Source organism: Scyliorhinus canicula, chromosome 18 (assembly GCF_902713615.1).
Source record: "Scyliorhinus canicula chromosome 18, sScyCan1.1, whole genome shotgun sequence".
Classification (NCBI taxonomy): Eukaryota; Metazoa; Chordata; class Chondrichthyes; order Carcharhiniformes; family Scyliorhinidae; genus Scyliorhinus; species Scyliorhinus canicula.
The window spans coordinates 29,177,135-29,194,984 of NC_052163.1; the positions used below are offsets into that span (position 1 = coordinate 29,177,135).

Genomic DNA, 17,850 nt, shown 5'->3' on the forward strand with positions numbered 1-17,850 from the left:
TGTGAGCCTGGTGGAATGGCTTCTGTGAGGAGCCCAGGAAATGAGTAGCTATCTTTGCTCTCAGGCGAAGAGCCCAGGGGCGCTTGGATTGTCATCCCAATGCCCGGTAGGGGGTGATGGACCCTCGGCTGGGGGACAGTACACAGAGGTGGGCCATCATTTGGGGGGGGGGGGGGGGGGGGGGCAACTGATGGGTAACCGGTTGCAGCACCATCACGCCAATCCCTGGATCATTTACGTTCATGGGGCAAACCTTGTCCCTGCCCATCTGCCCCAACGACCACCCATAACCCCCACTGACTGCCGAGGCCTCTGGCCGTGCGGCTGAAGGCTATTGCTGATAGGGAATTGTCAATCGTAGTTATGAGCACTTCACACATCCCAAATAGATTCTCGTGAGTGGGCAGACCATGTTGCATGTGGGAGTCATTGCCGAGGATCGCACCTTGATGCATAGACACTGTGCCTGAACACTGCAGGAGGGAGGAGGCAACACCATACACACGCAGCAGGCAACATCCAAACACCCAGGGGATGGGGCACAGCTGTGGGGACATATCCATGGTTGGAGGATGGGTGAGTGCTGCGGGGAGGGGGGGGGGGGGGGGATGCCGGGAGAGATGGGTAAAGGATTCGGAGGTCAGCTTGCATTGCGGAAGAAAGTGATAGAGGCATCATGGTTGTGCAAAAAGGTGTTTAATGTGATTTACAATCCCCCTTTCTTCCAATGGGGGTGCCCCCTACCCCCTCCCCACCCACTCTCACGGTGCCCTCAGTGACCCTCAAAGTGTTTGGCCCTCCCAGCTCTACCACTACATCTAGGTGTTTCCCCAGGATGCAAACCTGAGATGGAGGCAGCCAGAAGCTTACCTCGTCCCATGACCTTCAATGCCCCTGGGGGCTCTGTGGCCGGAGTGCACAGCCATGCCTCCCTGCCCTGTGTGCTGACTTTGAGATGCAGCCTCATCAGAGGGGTGGAAGTCGGGGGAGCTGGTGGCCACTGTTGTCACTCCATGGGACAGGTCTGGGTTCGCACCCAGTGCCCCCTCCCGGTCGGTACCCATAGAGCCGTGGGGTTCACTTTGGGACGGAGGGTAGCTGGTTCGAGCCCCGGCTACCCCTGCATCATCTGGCTCTATCAGCCCTGGCGGCTCCCCATGGTGTGCACCATAGCGTCCATGGCCTCGCTGATGCTCCTCAGTGACTGCGACATGCTCTGTCGGCAATGTCCACCTGTGACTGGGACAAGCTCTGCAGTGCCTCAGCCATGCCCATCTGAGAGCAGAACATGTCCCGCAGAACCTCATCAAGGTCGACCTGGTATTGGGTAACATCCTCCAGTTAGTCGGACATTCTGCCGAGACCCTCAGCCATGGCTGACACCAACTGCGCAACACCTTGGACACCTTCACTAGTGGTGCCGACGTTGTGCACCAGGTTCTCCACTTTGGTCGCCACCCTGGCACTGTTGACCTCGGTGCCATACATTGTCGGCGACATCTCCTGCACCCAAAGCCTCTGAGTCTCCTCCAATTGGCAACAGATCTGCTGGAGTGACAATGACATCTCCCCCGGCTGCACCCTATCGTCTGCATTAGCTCCTCTGTACCACAGCCTCAGCATCAGGCTGGGATCCAGCTGGGTCCTGGGATCCAGCAGCCCTCCGACTGCTATCTCGCCTGGGGGTTCCTGCCTCCACCTGATGTGCATCGTCAGCAGTGTGGTGCTCACCAGATTGTGCCCCGAAGCCTGTCTACTAACTTATCCCACCGAGTTATGTGTATCTGCGCTGGTGGAGGGTGGGGATGACAGCTGTGCCATGACTATAATGGTTACATCCTCGGAGCTCTCCTCCGAGGTGTTCTCCTTGGAGTCGGGAGAGAGTGCAGTCCGGGATGTGACGGCGCCATCGTCTGGAGGACCTGCAGGAGCATGGATATGTTGTCAGCGGGAGGGATGGTTCAGTCAGTAAGACAATAACAACTCATATTTGATAGGACCCCCTGGTGGAGCTCAGTGGTTCTCTGTGGCATCCGCCAGCTTTCGCGTGGGTGACCGATCTGTCCTCAGCCACCTCCAGCCCGTGCTCCTCAAAGGAGGTGTGGATTCTTAAGTCCGGCACCCCTCTGCCCGTCTGGGCTCTCTCCCGATGATTATGGGAGAACTTTTCCTGAGGCGATGCAGAGGGGGCATCATTAGCCACACGTGTGGTTCACAGTGATAGAAGGGAGTGGGGTTTTGAAGGTGGAAGGTGTGGAGGGAGGATTGGGGGGGTCACATGGGGAGTGAATGCTCCCTTGGTGGTGGGGGGAGGGGTTGGTGTGCACTCACTCGTGCTGCCCGGTGTACAACACTGGAGGCCAGTCCTCCTGGTCACGCTCCCTGAGCTGATGGCTACTGCCATCTCATCCCAAGCAGCACTGGCCGTCTTGTGGCTGACTCTCTGAAACCCTCGGGGAACAGGACATACCTCCTGGCCTCCACGGCATCTAGCAGCCTCCCCAGGTCAGCATCCTCGAACCTTGGGACCGGTCTCTTTGGCACCATTATTGTGAGCTGGCTGGGGTTGGCCGAGCTGGCTAGGGTTGGCCAAGCAAGTGCAGTTTAAGTGCTGGTTGACCTGGTTAGTGGTGCGCTGGGGGAGTGCAGTCCTGGAAAATCAGCTGATGAGCCTTCAATTGCAGCGAGAAGCCCATGAGGCCTTGATAAGTGGACAAATTAATGTTGAAATTCGTTGCCGGCCGAGCGCCGGGATGCTTGCAGCAATTCCCGCTTGCTAGCACACTTAAACTAACAACCTGATGAGTTGTGAGACTTGAAAGACAACTTTTTGTGGAGAAGTGGAAATTACATTTCATTCAAAACCTGTTTTGTCTTAATATCTACTAAGTGTATAATTGTTTATATGTCAAATGCACTGAAGACTCTCCTTTATGTGGTTTAGGTTTTCATGCAGTTTGCTAAAGAACAAGAAAATACTGAACAAGATTATAAAACCTTGGATACAAATTTTCGATGGCAGCAGCTTCAACAAAATGAATGTTAAAAAGGTTCAGAGTTGTTCTTCTGCCTTATAACAGGAAAACCTCAATACAGTATTCGGTTGATCTTTATTAAATCAGATTTCTTGATTGCTGAAGCATTGCCTGTAACATTTTGATGAGGATATCGCATCGATTGAGGCATGTGGTGAGCCTCTCTAGAAAGGTGTTCCAGGACTAGTATTTATCCACACCCAGTGGCACAGACAAGGTGGAAGAGGAGCGCAAAAAAGTTATACGCAGACATCTTTACAACTGTTGTGTACTTGGCAGTGCTGGTAGGAGTTACTGAAAATGTTATTTTATTTGTTATTTTAAGTGTAGTTAGGATCTTGACACATGGATATAACTGACAGAAACAAACATGCATGCATATTGTGCCAGAGATGTCTCCTGAATTGGTATTAGTGCATTTTAATATACAAATACTTTTCTATTTGAAATCCTTACTGTTGCAGTGATTCCCAACATGATATTCTCACCTTTTCTCAACTGTCACTGGCTGCATATGCCACATTTTAAAAGCAGATCCAATGATGACAAGGAATTAGTTTTTTCTGCTTTTCCCAAACTTCAGTTCACACGTTTCTCACATATAAAGCAAAAAAGGAAATGTTTTACAGCCATAACCTTTTACTGGACATGAGTAGATTTGTTTCCAGAATAGTATTGATCATAGATCACGATTATTTATTATATTACATATTGTGCCGTAATGCCTTTTGTATACACAGTATCTTCCACAAATCTTGGCCTTAACACAAAAATGTTTGAGATGTTGACCTACATTAGTCACATAAAAAATTTAATAGGTCAAATTTGGAACACAGTTAGATGCCCATTAAATGCAGATTTATTCTACACTGTGTAACCATACAAAGCAAATACTTACTCGCATCTCGACTTTAAATTGTTTTCAGAAATTATAATTTATCTTTTTTCTGCTTTATAACCAGAACGTAGACATATATGTTCAACCCAAATGTGCAAGAAAAAAGGCTGTTTTGTGATGGTTTCTTAGTCATATCACTCCATGCATCAGAATGTGCTCTACAGTGCAATATGTGTGCAGAATGTCTAGCACAGTACATGCTGTAACTTCATATAATTTATTGTCTGTGATGCGCTGATGCACGAGGTCAATCAATCCATGCCATCTTTCTTTATTTGTAAAAACCACACACCTGCACAATACAAATGGTGAAATGGTTAACTGACAGTCTACCAGACTAGGACTTCAATATCCCCATTTTCTGTCAGCTTTAAGCAACTTGCTTTACAAGAACTATGGCACAAGGAATTATTGCCACAATTTTTAAATTGGGAATCTCACTGGAACAAAAATTATCAGGAAGTAACCTTAGCATCAGCAATCACATCTGAGCATGGGAGTACTTTACTGTACTTTTTTAATAAAGACTAACTGGTATATTACAAACCACTAAATATTTTTTGTAATCACTTTGCACTGTGCAACTTGTACACCTTATTTGTTCTTGGGTGTTTATGCCTTTTATCATTAGTTTTGAATTTTAAAGTCTGAGTGTTATTTAGTGTAAATGAACAGTGTATTGTGTTACTTTGTTTTTAATGTTATAATTCAATGTACAGCTATTGCTGCCTTGCCTGTAGCTGTTGGCAAGGATATGGAAAATATGAAAAAGTAAGAAAAGACTGGTGAACAATGTGATTAAAGTTATTGCTTCTTAGAAATATTGTGTACCACAACTTCATTTCTTGTCAATTTTTCTCAAATGGTATCAGTGAATTAATTAATTTTGGATATAAAGTGGTGGATCAGACCAATTGAATCTCAAATCTAGTTTGAGTATTTTAGACACATACATACCTAAAAATTGGAGCTGAATTTATTTTGATAAGCACCACAAAATTATTTGGCATTTACTTAGCTTGAGAGCTTTGTGTTGGGTGTCTTGTCAAATGGTCCAATGTATTTAATAAGCAACATTGAAAAATATTACAAATTATTTGGTTGAGTTTCATAGTCAGGTGCCTGTGATTTCCTGCAATATGTGGATTTGATGAAAGATGTAGCAAGTTGGGGTTGTGTGAAGCTATTGGAGTGATTCTTCCCCATCTGCTTACTTTCCTCAGGACGGTTCACCACTGTCTCAGCAACTGTGATGTGGTGTTCCAGTGGTGCACAGCAGAATCAATTGTGAACTTGTTTTGTCTTCATTTGGGTGGATGGGTTGGTTGGTAAACTAGGTTTGGTGTGGGTGGATTGATTGGTAAACTAGTTTTTTCCCGCTGGTTACTTCCAGTTACTGATAGCAAGAACTCCCACTATTGTATCTTGTGTTTGCTCTCTTGTTTTTACTAGTTTACTTTAGCCTCCTTCATGTTTTTAGTGCCATTATACTGTTACGATCCCAGTTGGTGTTACTACTGGAAGGGAAGATTCCAGAATGGAACCCTGGATCAAAAGATTGTAACTTTTACTTATTTTTCGAAAATATGGAGGAAGAGTCATGGGACGGCCAATTAGTTCTAACAAGGAATAACCATTTATTAAACATAAAAAGTTTGATGATACAATACACCTTTATTCCCCCTTTAGCTTCACAAATGTATAGTTTTCGAAAATAACAACCCCTATGAACCAAATGGCCGATGGCGTGCAATTGATCTTCTCACAATCTCCCCAGATAATTGTCATGTGTTTCCAAACTCCACTCCCAAAAAAGCAAGCTTTAAAATCTTCTTTCAAACAATGCTTTCCATCAGCTATTTGCATTAAGAATCCATGGCAGGTTTTCCAAACTAGCCTTTCAAACAAAGCTTCCACTCCACTTCTAACGAGGAATCCACTCCAGATTTTCTCCCGAGCCTTTTCGGTATCCTTTGCATTAAATGCTTTTGCAGAAACTCCGAGATCCAAACACCGATTTCTGCATTTATTTCAACTTGCGTTTCACAGGCTGTAGTAAAATCTCAAACCTGAAAATCATTTAATATTTCTGGCTTCTCAGCTGTCTGTCTTTACTGAAAGTTCTGTTCTGTACCTTTCACCTCATGTCGTCTTTGAAACTTCTCTTCATTGCTCTAGTTTCCTTAACTAGCTGCACTTTAGATCTCTGCACCAGTTTTCTTAACCACTACTGCATAGTATGACTTTTCTTCTCGCAAAGCTGAGAGAGATGTTCCCACTTTAGCCTTCTAAAACCAACTCCCTTGAGAATTGCCTTCTCTATCACTATCTATCTCCAAGTGCTATGTATCCAGTTAAAACGAGACTCAAAAAATCTTCCTGCCTTAAAGGTGTCCCCGGTTGCTGAGCAACGAGTTTATGCTTCTGCCAGCTTGTTAATTTTCATGCCGTAACTCCTGAGCACAATTTGAACTGATCAAATGCCCACACGCACAGAAACTCAAAGTGCAGTTTAGGGTGGCATGGTAGCACAATGGGTAGCACTGTTGCTTCACAGCGCCAGGATCCCAGTTTCAATTCCCGGCTTGGGTCACTGTCTGTGTAAAGTCAGCACGTTCTCCCCGTGTCTGCATGGGTTTCCTCCGGGTGCTCCAGTTTCCTCCCACAAGACATGCTTGTTAGGTGATTTGGCATTCTGAATTCTCCATCAATGTATCCGACCCGAGTAGGAGATTTTCACAATAACTTAATTGCAGTGTTAATGTAAGCCTACTTGATTATTAAAAATTTATATGAGACCTTTATGAACCTACGCAGATTTGTGCATTTTGAGCCAAAATGAAAGAACTTAGTCAAAGTTGGAACATTGAGCCCTTTGATCTCTTCTTCAAAGCAATTGATTTGCATAAAAACATAAAAAATACTTAGTTTTCACACCCTGGTAGACAATAGGATCATGGCCTGCAACAATTATATTTGCGTTCTAAATCTTTTAATATGTGCCAATAATTGCCCACACTTTATTAGTCTGATCAGACTACTTGCATTGAAGGGAACTATTTATTTAATGATCAACAGCTTCATTTTTACAGATGGAGTGTTTTTGTATTTAGTGTTATGAACCTCGCTGACATTGAATGTGAAGGCATTCCAAATCCCAGAAGGGAACATTGGTGCTCAACTACTTATTTTTGCGATTTGGAAAAAGTGAGGAAAAGAGGAAACCCAGTGAGGAAAGGGGTCCGTCTTGTTGTAAATTATTTGAATTACAAAATGTTTATTGAACTATACTGTTGCCTTTCATGGGTGTTTTAAAGAATAAAATTTACAATTAACTACAATAATGGTTACCCAGACTGTATGCTTAAATTACCCCCCATCTAAATGTATCTACTTTCCTAAACTATGAGAATAAACCTTCCCCAAAGCAACATCCCATACGTTTTAACACTATTAGAAAAAATCCAGCAATATTTACCACACAAGTCCTGTAGTTTTCTTTTGGGAACCTTCTAGTTTAGACTAGAATTTACGGGGTACAAGACTTATTCTGCTTTCCATTTTGCACAACACCTTGATTCTCTGGGAAAACTCTGCTTTGCAACTGGGAGTGGCTATGATCTACGTCCCTCGATTGTTAGTCTCCACTTTGCTTAACAAATGATCTGTTTGCTAGCCTACTCTCAAGTCCTCCATGCAGCTAAATCCCTATCAGTTTATTTTTTAACCCAATTCTTTACTTTTCATTCCAACTTTCTAACCTCCACTTAAACTCTTTAACAGTTTCGACTATATGAAATTAAAGATAGAAAGTCTTTTTTAAAATCATATTACAGAATGTGACCAGGCAGATGTTACAACAGCAAAATGTTATAAAATATCTTAGGAAGCGGTATTAGAAAACTGTATAAAATGGGACAACACAAATAAATGGTATTAAGAAAAGTATGAAATAAAATGTGTGGTGTTACAAGAGGATACACTACAAAACTGGAACAAGGCAGCACACAGAGAAAGGAAGATGAATTACTTGCGGCGGAATTAGGGATTACACCAGATTAGTCAAGTGCAAAAGATTAATCACGTACTGGGCACCCATGATACAGGAACATGTTTATCTGATATTAAAATTCACCTCAAACTATTGGTACTTGTCCCAAATAGTGGTTCAGAATTATCTAGAATCACTCAGTTCATCCATAGCTTAAGAATTAATGCTCTACCAGTTTACATTGAGACTCTGACAGACAGAATTGCATTTGAAAACAAATGTTGCACTTGAAGGGTGATGGTGCATTAAGTTTTGATCACCTAGGCATTGATGCAATCAGCAACTAAATGATCACAGGGTTACTGAAGATTCCAACCATTCACTTCCTTTAACTGTTCATGATCATTGGTGCTCCGATAATCAGTATATTGGTCTGTTTGTAATTTATTCAACAGAAAACAACCAATTTCGAAGAACAGGCATTTGAACTGTGCACCCCTAATCAACAGTATTATGACTTGCTTTTGCATCATTGAATCAGTCACTAGCGAATTACTCAGGAGTCAGCACAATTTTTTAAATAGCTTAAAACAATTTATTTTCAGGTCAAATATCAATCAAAATTAAATGCTCATAGAGTACTAGGAAAAACTAGGAAGCATTTGTTTACCACTTAAGCTTTCTATTGTAGATTTAAAGTCCTACGTGACAGAAATTGTACACGTCATGTGAGTACCTTTTAAGAAATGGGTGTTTATCAAATAGCTGCAGTGATGTCAGAGTGTGAGTGGAGCTGGGCTGTCTTGTATGTTTTTACTTTTGTTTTTGACCTAGCAGCTACAGTGTGTGTTTAGTTTTGTTTTCAGAGTTGGAGCTGCACCCAGCCAAACAAGGTGTAATTTTGCTCTCTGCATGTAAAGAATATCTTCAGATCACTTGCTAATTTAAAAGTGATAACTGCTCTCAGTAGAGAATTTAAAACCTGCTATCTTTGTTAAAGAGTGTATTTGTCTTATGGATGTTGCGAGGAAAGATCAAGGGTTACTGTATTCTTTGGGGGAAGTATTTGAGTTGATAGTTGCTAAGATGTTACTGTGTGTTTATAAAATGTTAACTGAATTCATAGAATTAACATTAAGTACTTTAGATCTCTGTTGCATCACACCTGTAAAGTGGGCCCTTGTGCTCCCCATAACCAAAATCTATTAAAAGTTGTGGGTCAGGTGAACTCCATGATACACTTTAGTGTTCTCTAAACCCTGGCCCATAACAGATGCAACACTTAGTACCTAGAATTTTTTATGTCAGTCGCAATGTTCTCACACAAACTCTTGTCATCATGTTGTTATTTATCTATGATTTAACTTAATTTTCCATTTTCAATGCTTTGGGCTGGATTATAACCTTGGCTCCCTGTCATTAAAGGTAGCAACCCAACAGCGTACAGTACCATCACGTCCCACTTACACTTGGTGTTTCAGTCCTTCATATGGACTTGTGTAGGGTAGCAGACATCCTTCCTATATGCAGATTGCAGGCTATGTGGTACATCAGAGCTCAATTGTCAAGAAAGAAACTGAGCACAAAGGGCACTGTACATACTGTGCCCAGTTTCATTAGGTGGTTTCCAAAAGTATGATTTATTTCTGTGGGATCAGAAGTCAGAGTGCTCCTTTTGAGCTGAATAAACGTAACTTGAACTGTCAAAAGTGGTATTGTTGCGTACTTACTTTTCAGACCTCTCAGGCCTGGTTCCAACATAAGTGGCACTGAAGTAACCAACTCTGATTACGAGAGCGGGAAGGTTTTTTTATTTTTAAATTGTTTACAATTATTTTTTGTAGAGCCTATGCTTTGCAGGGTGGCACGGTGGTGCAGTGGTTAGTACTGCTGCCTCATGGCGCTGAGGACCTGGGTTTGACCCTGGCCCCGGGTCATTGTCAGTGTGGAGTTTGCACATTCTTCTCGTGTCTGTGTGGGTCTCATCCCCACAACCCAAAAATGTGCAGTGTAGGTGGATTGGCCACGCTAAATTACTCCTTAATTGGAAAAATAAAGAATTGTGCACATTAAATTTTTTTTTTATAAAAGAGCCTATGCTTTGTCCTTCCACCATTGGGGTTCTATGTCTGTAGCGTGCCCTCCCTAAAAAAAAAAAAATTATTTCCTTGATTTTTGAAGTAATACATAAATTTTCTCTCCCCTTCCCATACCATTTCCTGCTGCTCTTATACTTCACCTGCACCCCTTTTGTCACTTCCGACTGTCATAACAGCCATCGCGTTGCTTTAAGCAATCATCTTAAGAATTTCAACAAGTTAAGCTTTTTTTTTACATGACACCTTTTCTGATTTGATCTTTATTAATAGACATTCTTGTTCAACCTTTCCCCCATCATTTACTTGTTTTATCCTATTTAGTTTCTCACAAGGACATTGCACCCAAACCAGATTAGTATCGGCATATCTCTTTCTGATTATTTTTTTTCTGCACCATTCTCAAAACGTGCATGAATATACTCAAAAGAAAAACGAAATTGCTGGAAATGGCAGGGCTGGCAGTATCTGTGGTGAGAGAAATAAGAGTTAATAAGAGAAATTTTGTCTGAACTACCTGCTGTCCTTGCCTCTTATGCTACATGGCCCCCATTTTCATCCTCTTGCATGTCAGCAGTAAATCTGGTACACAGCTGACTTGGCCAACTGGTTTAAGTAAAGTTCATTCAATTGAATTTAACTTCATTGTTGGCTGAGCTGCCTGCTTAAGCTACAGACAATATTGAATTACACAGTCCCTGGAAGAAAATACATAACCTGAATTATTTCTGGAGAATGTTTGTGTTGTTTATATGTTTATTAAAAAAACCTACAATATTTTGTCATTCAGCAGGTTTACTCCTGTCACTATGAATGGTAACATGATCTGTAACGTTTTTAAATATTCTTCCTTTGCAGAGATGATGTAACACTGGATTAAAAATTATCCTTAATGTGGTAAAATACACGTTGAACTATGTGTGTTCTCATCTTCAGACTCCTCAAAAAGGAAGAATATCAAACAGGACAAATATTTTACAGTTACAAATAACTGCAATATTTATTTATAAAATTCCACTCATACATTATTAGATAATAATACTACAAATCAAACATGCGTTCTTGGAGCAAATCATGAGAGATTTAAGAAAAGATCTGTTCCTGCAACATTTTAAAAATAGTCCTTTTAATTTCTTAAAACCAACTTATTAAATACTTTCCCAGCACTAACTCTAGACATGTCTTTTTTTTCAAGTTTTAGCAGGGTCTCTGAATTTTCAAGCTATATTTTCGTTCTGATGCATTTTTCAACATATACTGAAGAGTCAACAATGATGAGATTGTATTTGCATCTGAGCGCAAATGATTGCCTGAAATAGAACAGTATTAATGCTAGCCAAAAACTCACAATGGCACAAATTTAACTAGATTACTGCAATAGAATGTTACAAAAAAACTTTAGAATGCTAATGCTGAATTTAATATACATTGTCCGGAGTTAAATGATAGATACACAAGTTTGTGGATGCTATTTCCAAGTGTTAACTTATCTCCAGCCTGAAAAGTATGAATACTTTTAAGTACAACCTTAACATCGATATTATATCACACAACTACATTACCATTTACTGGGACATCTTTTAAATGTACAATGGTGTTTATTTTTGGGTATACTTGAAACACAATGTCAGCATGCAGGTACAGCAAGTAATTAGGAATGCCAACGGAATGTTGGCCTTTATTGCAAGGGGGATAAAGTATAAATGTAGGGACGTTCTGCTACAACTGTACAGGGCATCGATGACACCACACCTGGAGCACTGTGTGCAGTTTTGATCTCCTCACTCAAGGAAGACCATACTCAAGGGAAGCAGTTAAAAGAAGGTTCACTGGGCTGATTCCTGGGATGAAGGGGCTGTCTTATGAAAAAAGGTTGAGTAGGGACTTCCAGTGACAGCAGGCGGGAGGCAGCCGCTCGTTGGAGGGCTCCCGTTCGGGAACGGCATGGTGGGGGTTAACACCCGGTCCTCAGGGGAGCGAAGGCAGTAAAAGTCGGGAGAAAGCACAGGGAAGGGAAATGTCGAGGATCAGTAAAAAAACAGCCATGAAAAAAGCAGCTGAAAGTCCTCGGGGAGTGGAAAGGTCACCACGGGGTCTGTAAAGAAAATGGAGGCTGGAGCACTGGGGAGGCCGCATTGCTTATGGCTGAAGAAATAACTACAGTGATGGCCGTGGAATTCGAAAGGCTGTTCACAAAACACGTGGAGGCAATGAGGAAGGAGATGGGGGTGCTTTTGAAAGTGCTGGTGGAGGAGGCGATTACCCAGGTGAGGACGGCGGTGGCGAGCGCAGTGGCGGAGGTGCGGGAGAAAGGTGAGGCGCTGAATGAAGTGGAAAAGACATTATTGCAGCAGTGAACAACTTACCTCGATGGGGTAAGAGATGCAGAAGGTGATAGAGATCAACAAGGATCTGCAAGGCAAAATGTAAGACTTGGAAAACAGATCCACGCGACAGAATTTGAGGATTGTGGGGCTGCCCAAAGGAGTGGAAGGACCGAGGCCGACTGAGTATTTTGCCACAATGTTGGCAAAACTATTGGGGGAGGGGGAGGATCCCTCCCGATATGAACTGGGTCGGGCTCATCGGTCGTGGAGGCCTGTACCAAAGGCGAGTGAGCCGCCAAGAGTAGTGACTCTGTGCTTCCATAGGTACAGTGTAAAGGAGAAGGTCTTGTGCTGGGCTAAGCAGAAGCGGGTGGACTTTACGGTGGAGCTGGCGAGGAGGCAGGCTGCCTTCAACTGGGTGAAGAGGGCACTGTACATTAACATGGTTCAGTGCGGTATTGTATATCCAGCGAAGCTGAGGGTGACCTACAAGTTCAAGGACTGTTGGGACGGCGGAAGCAGTGGAGGAGTTTGCGAAGGCAGGACTGTGGCAGAATTGAGAAATGGTCATGTACTGATGCAGCCTCATAACTGCATTTTTTGTTTTTTGTTTCACTGCGTGCTGCTGTATGGGCTATAGGAGCCAATGTTGTATATATTTGGACAAGGGAAGAATTAGGACTTTTCAGTCGTAATGAGGGTTCTTTGGGGTGCGGGTGTGTATGCGGGGTTTGTGTGCTAAAGGAGACTTTTGGGTTTTCCTGGGGCCGGGCAAGGGGGAAAGAGACCCGGGCGGGGGCCTCCATGCTGGCCGGTTTAAGCCGGCCAGTGAACGGGGGTGAGGGCCTGCGGCCATCGGAGCCTGGCAGAACAGGGTCCGATGAGTCTAGCCGGGGTGGAAAGTTGGGGGGAAGGAGTTTTACAAGAGGAAGTGGAGGGGAGGAGTTGGGGGGTGGGGGTTACAACTCTTGGGTGTAATTTACGGTACTCTTTCGGAGGTTGGATGGCATTGAGTGTCGGGGGTGGGGGGGGATTCTATATGTTAAAGGTGACCATGGGCAATTCCGGACTCCTTTTTCTCCTTTGCTTTTTTTTCCCACCGTGGAAGGGTTTGTTTTATTTGATGCATATATTGACAGGTGGGCCGTTGGTTGGGGTGGTGGGAGGATGGGATTGTTGTTGATGTTAAGGGTATTTACTTTGTATTTGTTACCGTTTACTGCTTGTTTTGGGGGGGGGGGGGGGGTGTAAATTTTGACGGAAAATGTGAAAATGGAGAATAAAAATATATATTTTTTTAAAAAGGTCGAGTAGATTGGGCTGAGATTCACAAATTTAATGGAATGAAAAGTGATCTTATTGGAACATAGGAGTCTGAGGGGGCTTGACATGATTCTGAAGGGGCTTTACAGGGTAGATACTAAGAGGATGTTTCCTCTCATGGGAGAATCTAAAACTGGGGGACAAATTTGAATAAGAGCTCTCCCATTTTAAGACCGAGATGAGGTGGAATTTCTTGAGGTTTTGTTAGTGTTTGGAATTCTCTTTCCCATCAAGTAGTGGAGGCTGGACATTGAATATATTCAAGGCTGAGTCAGTTGGGAGTCAAAGATTACGAGGGCAGGCAGGAACATGGAGCTACGGCCACAATCAGCTCATCCATGATGGTGGAACAGGGCCCCAGGACTAAATACTCTACTGTTCGTATTTCTTTACTCCTGTTCGTATTTCATATGTTCATAATTAGATTGGAAACAACACATTTCTCAAAGAGAACCCCTAAAATAGAATGACAGCTGAGGAAACAGTAATGCTATTTTTAAAACGTACTAGTATAGTAAACTGTTTTACGTTAAAGAATCATAATAGGGCATCCTTTCTGTTTTTGTTAAATTATTACCGCCCCCACTTACTTGTGCAGAGATATGTGGTGGCACAGAGTTGGTACTGACATGAATGTCAACTGCCTGAACTTCATTCAGGCCACTTGTGGAGGGCATCTCCTCACAATACGCAATCATCTGTGCAAGTGTAGAATATTGTGCTGCAATAAGATTTTTAAATCCCTCTGTCATGGTTCCATGTAACTGTTCTCCTAGTGAATCAAAGCCAGCCACGACTGCTTCTTTAAGTTTTGACCCCAATGCGTCCATAGCAACACTGTGGGCATTCATAAGAGAAGCTCCTGCTGTGCCGATAGCTTGCATAAGTGATGTTTCTACTGCAGCTGTCACTGGGGTTGCTATCTGCTCAATGGCTGACTGCAATGATGATAACCGCTGATCCAACCTAACCATACCATCTTCCAAAGTGGTGTGCATGAAGGCTAGTGACTGCTCAACACGAACTCCATGTTCTAACAGTCTCCGTTTGAAAGCTGGCCCATTAAGATCTGTAACTGCATCCAGCTGAGTAAGGGCCCCTACCATGCTGGGTCTCCATGCTTCAACAGTTGTCCCCTCAGCACCCACCACCACTTCCTCCCATTCTTCACTAGTGCTCAGTGACTCACTTGGTGTTTCCTGATTCTCATCCTTTATACCTCTAATTAGAGGCATATCTGTGTTGTCGAGTGGGATCGATGACAACTGGTATTCGGGTGCATGTTGCTCTTCTGATACTACATGCTGTCCACAGTGTTCTCTTTGTGCTTTGAAGAGGGAAAAGAATAGTACATTAAGAGTAAACCAAAATCCATTTTGGTTGTGCTGCACTGTCATTTAAACAAAATAGCCTGTTTATGTAGTGGATGGACATACTCGTTTAACATTTCCTGTGCAAATCAGCGCACCTGAATAAAATATTACTTACAAATGGGTCTTGGCATGGTACCTATATCCACAGGCCGAAGGCCTTCGAGACTTTCCTTTCCGAACACAACTATCATATCATTTTCAAATTCCGTCAACGTTTTGACATCTGGAGGACCACCACCGCCCGCCGCCTGCCATGATCTTCTATTATAAGCGAGTTTTTCCTTTAAAAGAGTACAGACCTAAGGCAATAATAATCTGAGCCAATAAACCACAGTAATGTCAAATAAAAGCAGAACATCGCGGATGCAGGAAATCTGAAGCAAAAACAGAAAATGCTGGCCAAAAAAAAACAGAACTCTGCAGGGTCTGGTGGCATCGGTGAAGAGGGAAAACAGTTAACGTTGAGTGCAATGTGACTCTTCTCCAGATGCTGCCAGACGAACTATATAATCATTTTTATTGTCGCAAGTAGGCTTACATTGCAATGAAGCTACTGTGAAAAGTCCCTAGTCGCCACATTCCGGCACCTGTTCGGGTACACTGAGGGAGAATTCAGAATGTCCAAATTACCTAACAGCACGTCTTTCAGGACTAGTGGGAGGAAACCCTATGCAGACATGGGGAGAACGTGCAAACTCCACACAGACAGTAACTCAGGCCGGGAATCGAACCCAGGACCCTGGCACTGTGAAGCCACAGTGCTAACCAACTACAGCATCTTATGCAGCATGAAGCTGGAGTGCGCACCCACTCTTGTTCAATACTGGATAAAAGCAAATTACTGCGGATGCTGGAATCTGAAACGAAAGAGAAAATGCTGGAAAATCTCAGCACGTCGGGCAGCATCTGTAGGGAGAGAAAAGAGCTTTGACAAAGAGTCATCGGTTTCTAAACGTTAGCCCTTTTCTCTCCCTACAGATGCTGCCAGACCTGCTGACATTTTCCAGCATTTTCTCTTTCGCTTGTTCAATACTTCGCTGATCCGGTGCAGCTTCTGTTTTTGGGATTTCCAACTGTTGGGGAATAAATCTTTCCCCGGGTGGCACACGCATCCCTGGCTCCCTGTTGTGGGGGGTGGGGGGGGGGCTTTCGCACCATTTCATTACCTTGGTGCTTTTCTTCAAGTCGTGGACCTTCTTGCGGACTTCCTCCCAGGTCCTGCGGGTCCCGGAAACCGCGTTGACTCGGCCCGTCACGTACCGCCAGGCATCCCTCCTCCTCTGCGTGTCGGGGGGGTCGCCACCCCTCCCGAAGATCTCCTCCCGCCTCTCCATCACCGCGTCCACCAGGACACACAGGTCCCGGCTGCTGAAGCGAGCCTTGCGGATCCTCCTGTCTGCCATGTTGGAGAGCTGATGGGGGGGCGGAGAGAGAGAGAAATAAAAGTTTTTTGCGTTTTAACAAGAGAAGGGGGTTTAAAGTGACTATTGAAGGAATAAGGAGGGAGGAGGGGAAAAAGGTATTAAACAAACAGCTCATGGCTGACGGGACAATAATTGTCGGTGCTGCCAATCTGCATGTTTGAAGGGCTTGTGCGCTTTCATCCCCATGTACAGACAACCATATTGGTGCTTTTCTCATAACTTCGTTTCAGTTTCCCGTCCTTGTTTCATCCTTTCTGACGTTTAGGAGATGTGTCAGCGAGCGGCTTTCTGCAGCCGCCCGCACCGACTGCAGTTGCTCGCGCTGCAGGATGGCGCTCGCGGCTCAGCTTTTAGGTTATAACCCCCGCCCCCAGCCCGACCTGCGGTGCGTGCCGGTCAGTGTAGTCCAACCGGCGCGCGGCCGCAACTCAGGACGAGGGAAGACTACAACCCCCAGCATGACCAGCGATGCCACCCGCTCCGGATTGGTCGGGTCGCGCCGCTGCGTGGATACGAGGGAGAGTGGCGGGGTGAAAGTTCGCACGAGCAAATATCCTTCACCGCGATCACAAACGCTCGCTTTGCCCATGTCAGCTGCAGAGACGGCGGGCTAGTTTCCTCAGTCCCCCCCCGCCCCTACAGCAACTGGGTAGGCCGCGAGTCAGTGCCCGGTAACAGTGAGGCCAATGGACAAGAGTGACCCTGTCCCCCGGCAATCCAGACTCTGCCCAGCCGGGGACGGCTTCCTCCAGCTTCATCACCGCCTTTTGCTTTCTGCATCCTGGCTGTTTGAATTTCAAGGTAAATCTGAAATGATGGGGCTCTCTCGAGAGGCAAGTCAGCCTTGATCACCTACCTCTGCCGTCACTCCGATTGTGGCGTTGTTAGACTCGCGGATGATTCTTCGGCTCATGTGCGGTTTCAGCCGTCAGGTGGTGCAGCTAATGTTGTCACTTGGGCCAAGCCACCAGTTGCCAGTTAGCCAGTTGGTGTTTCAGCTGCTTCTGACATGTCGGCTTTCTGTCAAGTACTTGAGAGGGTTTCGGTCGTTTCCTGTGCACAGTTCTTCCATTTTCTCTGTTCAGATGAAAGGTCGCCGGCCGCACTCTGCACACAGATGTTGCCTGAGCTGTTGTAGTGGTCCCAGCGCTTCGTTTTTATGTCAAATTTCCAGCATCCGCGGTACTTTGCTTTTCCCCTTTTTCTTCCTGTTAACCTTCTAAAAGTTATTTGGGTGTCTATCTATTTCGTTACGTTTTGAACATTTTTGGCGCCGGCATAGCCGCTTTAACCAGCTCCCTGTGCAACTGACATAACAACCCATTCTGTCCCCTGGCGTTTACCTTGTAATATTCTAAGAGTCCTTCCTGTTTACTTCCTTTG

The 17,850-nt window shown here is 44.3% G+C and overlaps 3 protein-coding genes across 8 annotated transcripts in view; 2 read left to right on the forward strand and 1 right to left on the reverse strand.

The window, feature by feature from the left end:
• abca5 (ATP-binding cassette, sub-family A (ABC1), member 5) overlaps window positions 1–4,754 on the forward strand; it is a 134,022-nt gene extending 129,268 nt beyond the window's left edge. Inside the window, exon 36 of one of the 2 annotated variants that reach the window (XM_038776332.1) lies at window positions 2,945–3,118. In XM_038776332.1, coding sequence (XP_038632260.1) covers window positions 2,945–3,046 — 102 coding nt within the window. In that variant the 3' untranslated portion in view covers window positions 3,047–3,118. Of the gene's footprint in view, window positions 1–2,944 lie in introns of both variants that reach the window. The other variant, XM_038776331.1, reaches the window with a different exon arrangement.
• Window positions 4,755–10,987: 6,233 nt separating this feature from the next.
• On the reverse strand, window positions 10,988–16,803 carry LOC119953436. Of its 3 annotated transcripts, XM_038777725.1 has the most exons (4): window positions 16,210–16,803; window positions 15,159–15,342; window positions 14,860–14,997; window positions 10,988–11,330 (listed from the first exon to the last, which is right to left on the reverse strand). In XM_038777725.1, exons 1-4 carry the CDS (start codon window positions 16,444–16,446, stop codon window positions 11,218–11,220), a joined length of 672 nt encoding a protein of 223 aa, XP_038633653.1. In that variant the 5' UTR covers window positions 16,447–16,803; the 3' UTR covers window positions 10,988–11,217. The 3 variants fall into 3 exon arrangements, with proteins under 3 accessions (XP_038633653.1, XP_038633651.1, XP_038633652.1); XM_038777723.1 differs by lacking the exon at window positions 10,988–11,330 and having other exon boundaries at window positions 13,569–14,997; XM_038777724.1 differs by lacking the exon at window positions 10,988–11,330 and having other exon boundaries at window positions 13,570–14,997; window positions 15,159–15,324.
• A 179-nt stretch (window positions 16,804–16,982) lies between these two features.
• lrrc45 (leucine rich repeat containing 45) overlaps window positions 16,983–17,850 on the forward strand; it is a 101,116-nt gene continuing 100,248 nt past the window's right edge. Inside the window, exon 1 of one of the 3 annotated variants that reach the window (XM_038777159.1) lies at window positions 16,983–17,268. The gene's annotated coding sequence lies outside the window, so the exon portion shown is untranslated. Of the gene's footprint in view, window positions 17,269–17,507; window positions 17,650–17,850 lie in introns of those variants that run through there. The other 2 variants (XM_038777157.1, XM_038777158.1) reach the window with 2 other exon arrangements.

Coding starts and splice junctions, on each gene's coding strand:
- LOC119953436 (XM_038777723.1), bottom strand. CDS start 16,446: ATGGCAGACAGGAGGATCCGCAAGGCTCGCTTCAGCAGCCGGGACCTG. Junction 15,343..16,209: donor ACTTGAAGAAAAGCACCAAG/GTAATGAAATGG, acceptor TTATTGCCTTAG/GTCTGTACTCTTTTAAAGGA. Junction 14,998..15,158: donor TACCATGCCAAGACCCATTT/GTAAGTAATATT, acceptor CCCTCTTCAAAG/CACAAAGAGAACACTGTGGA.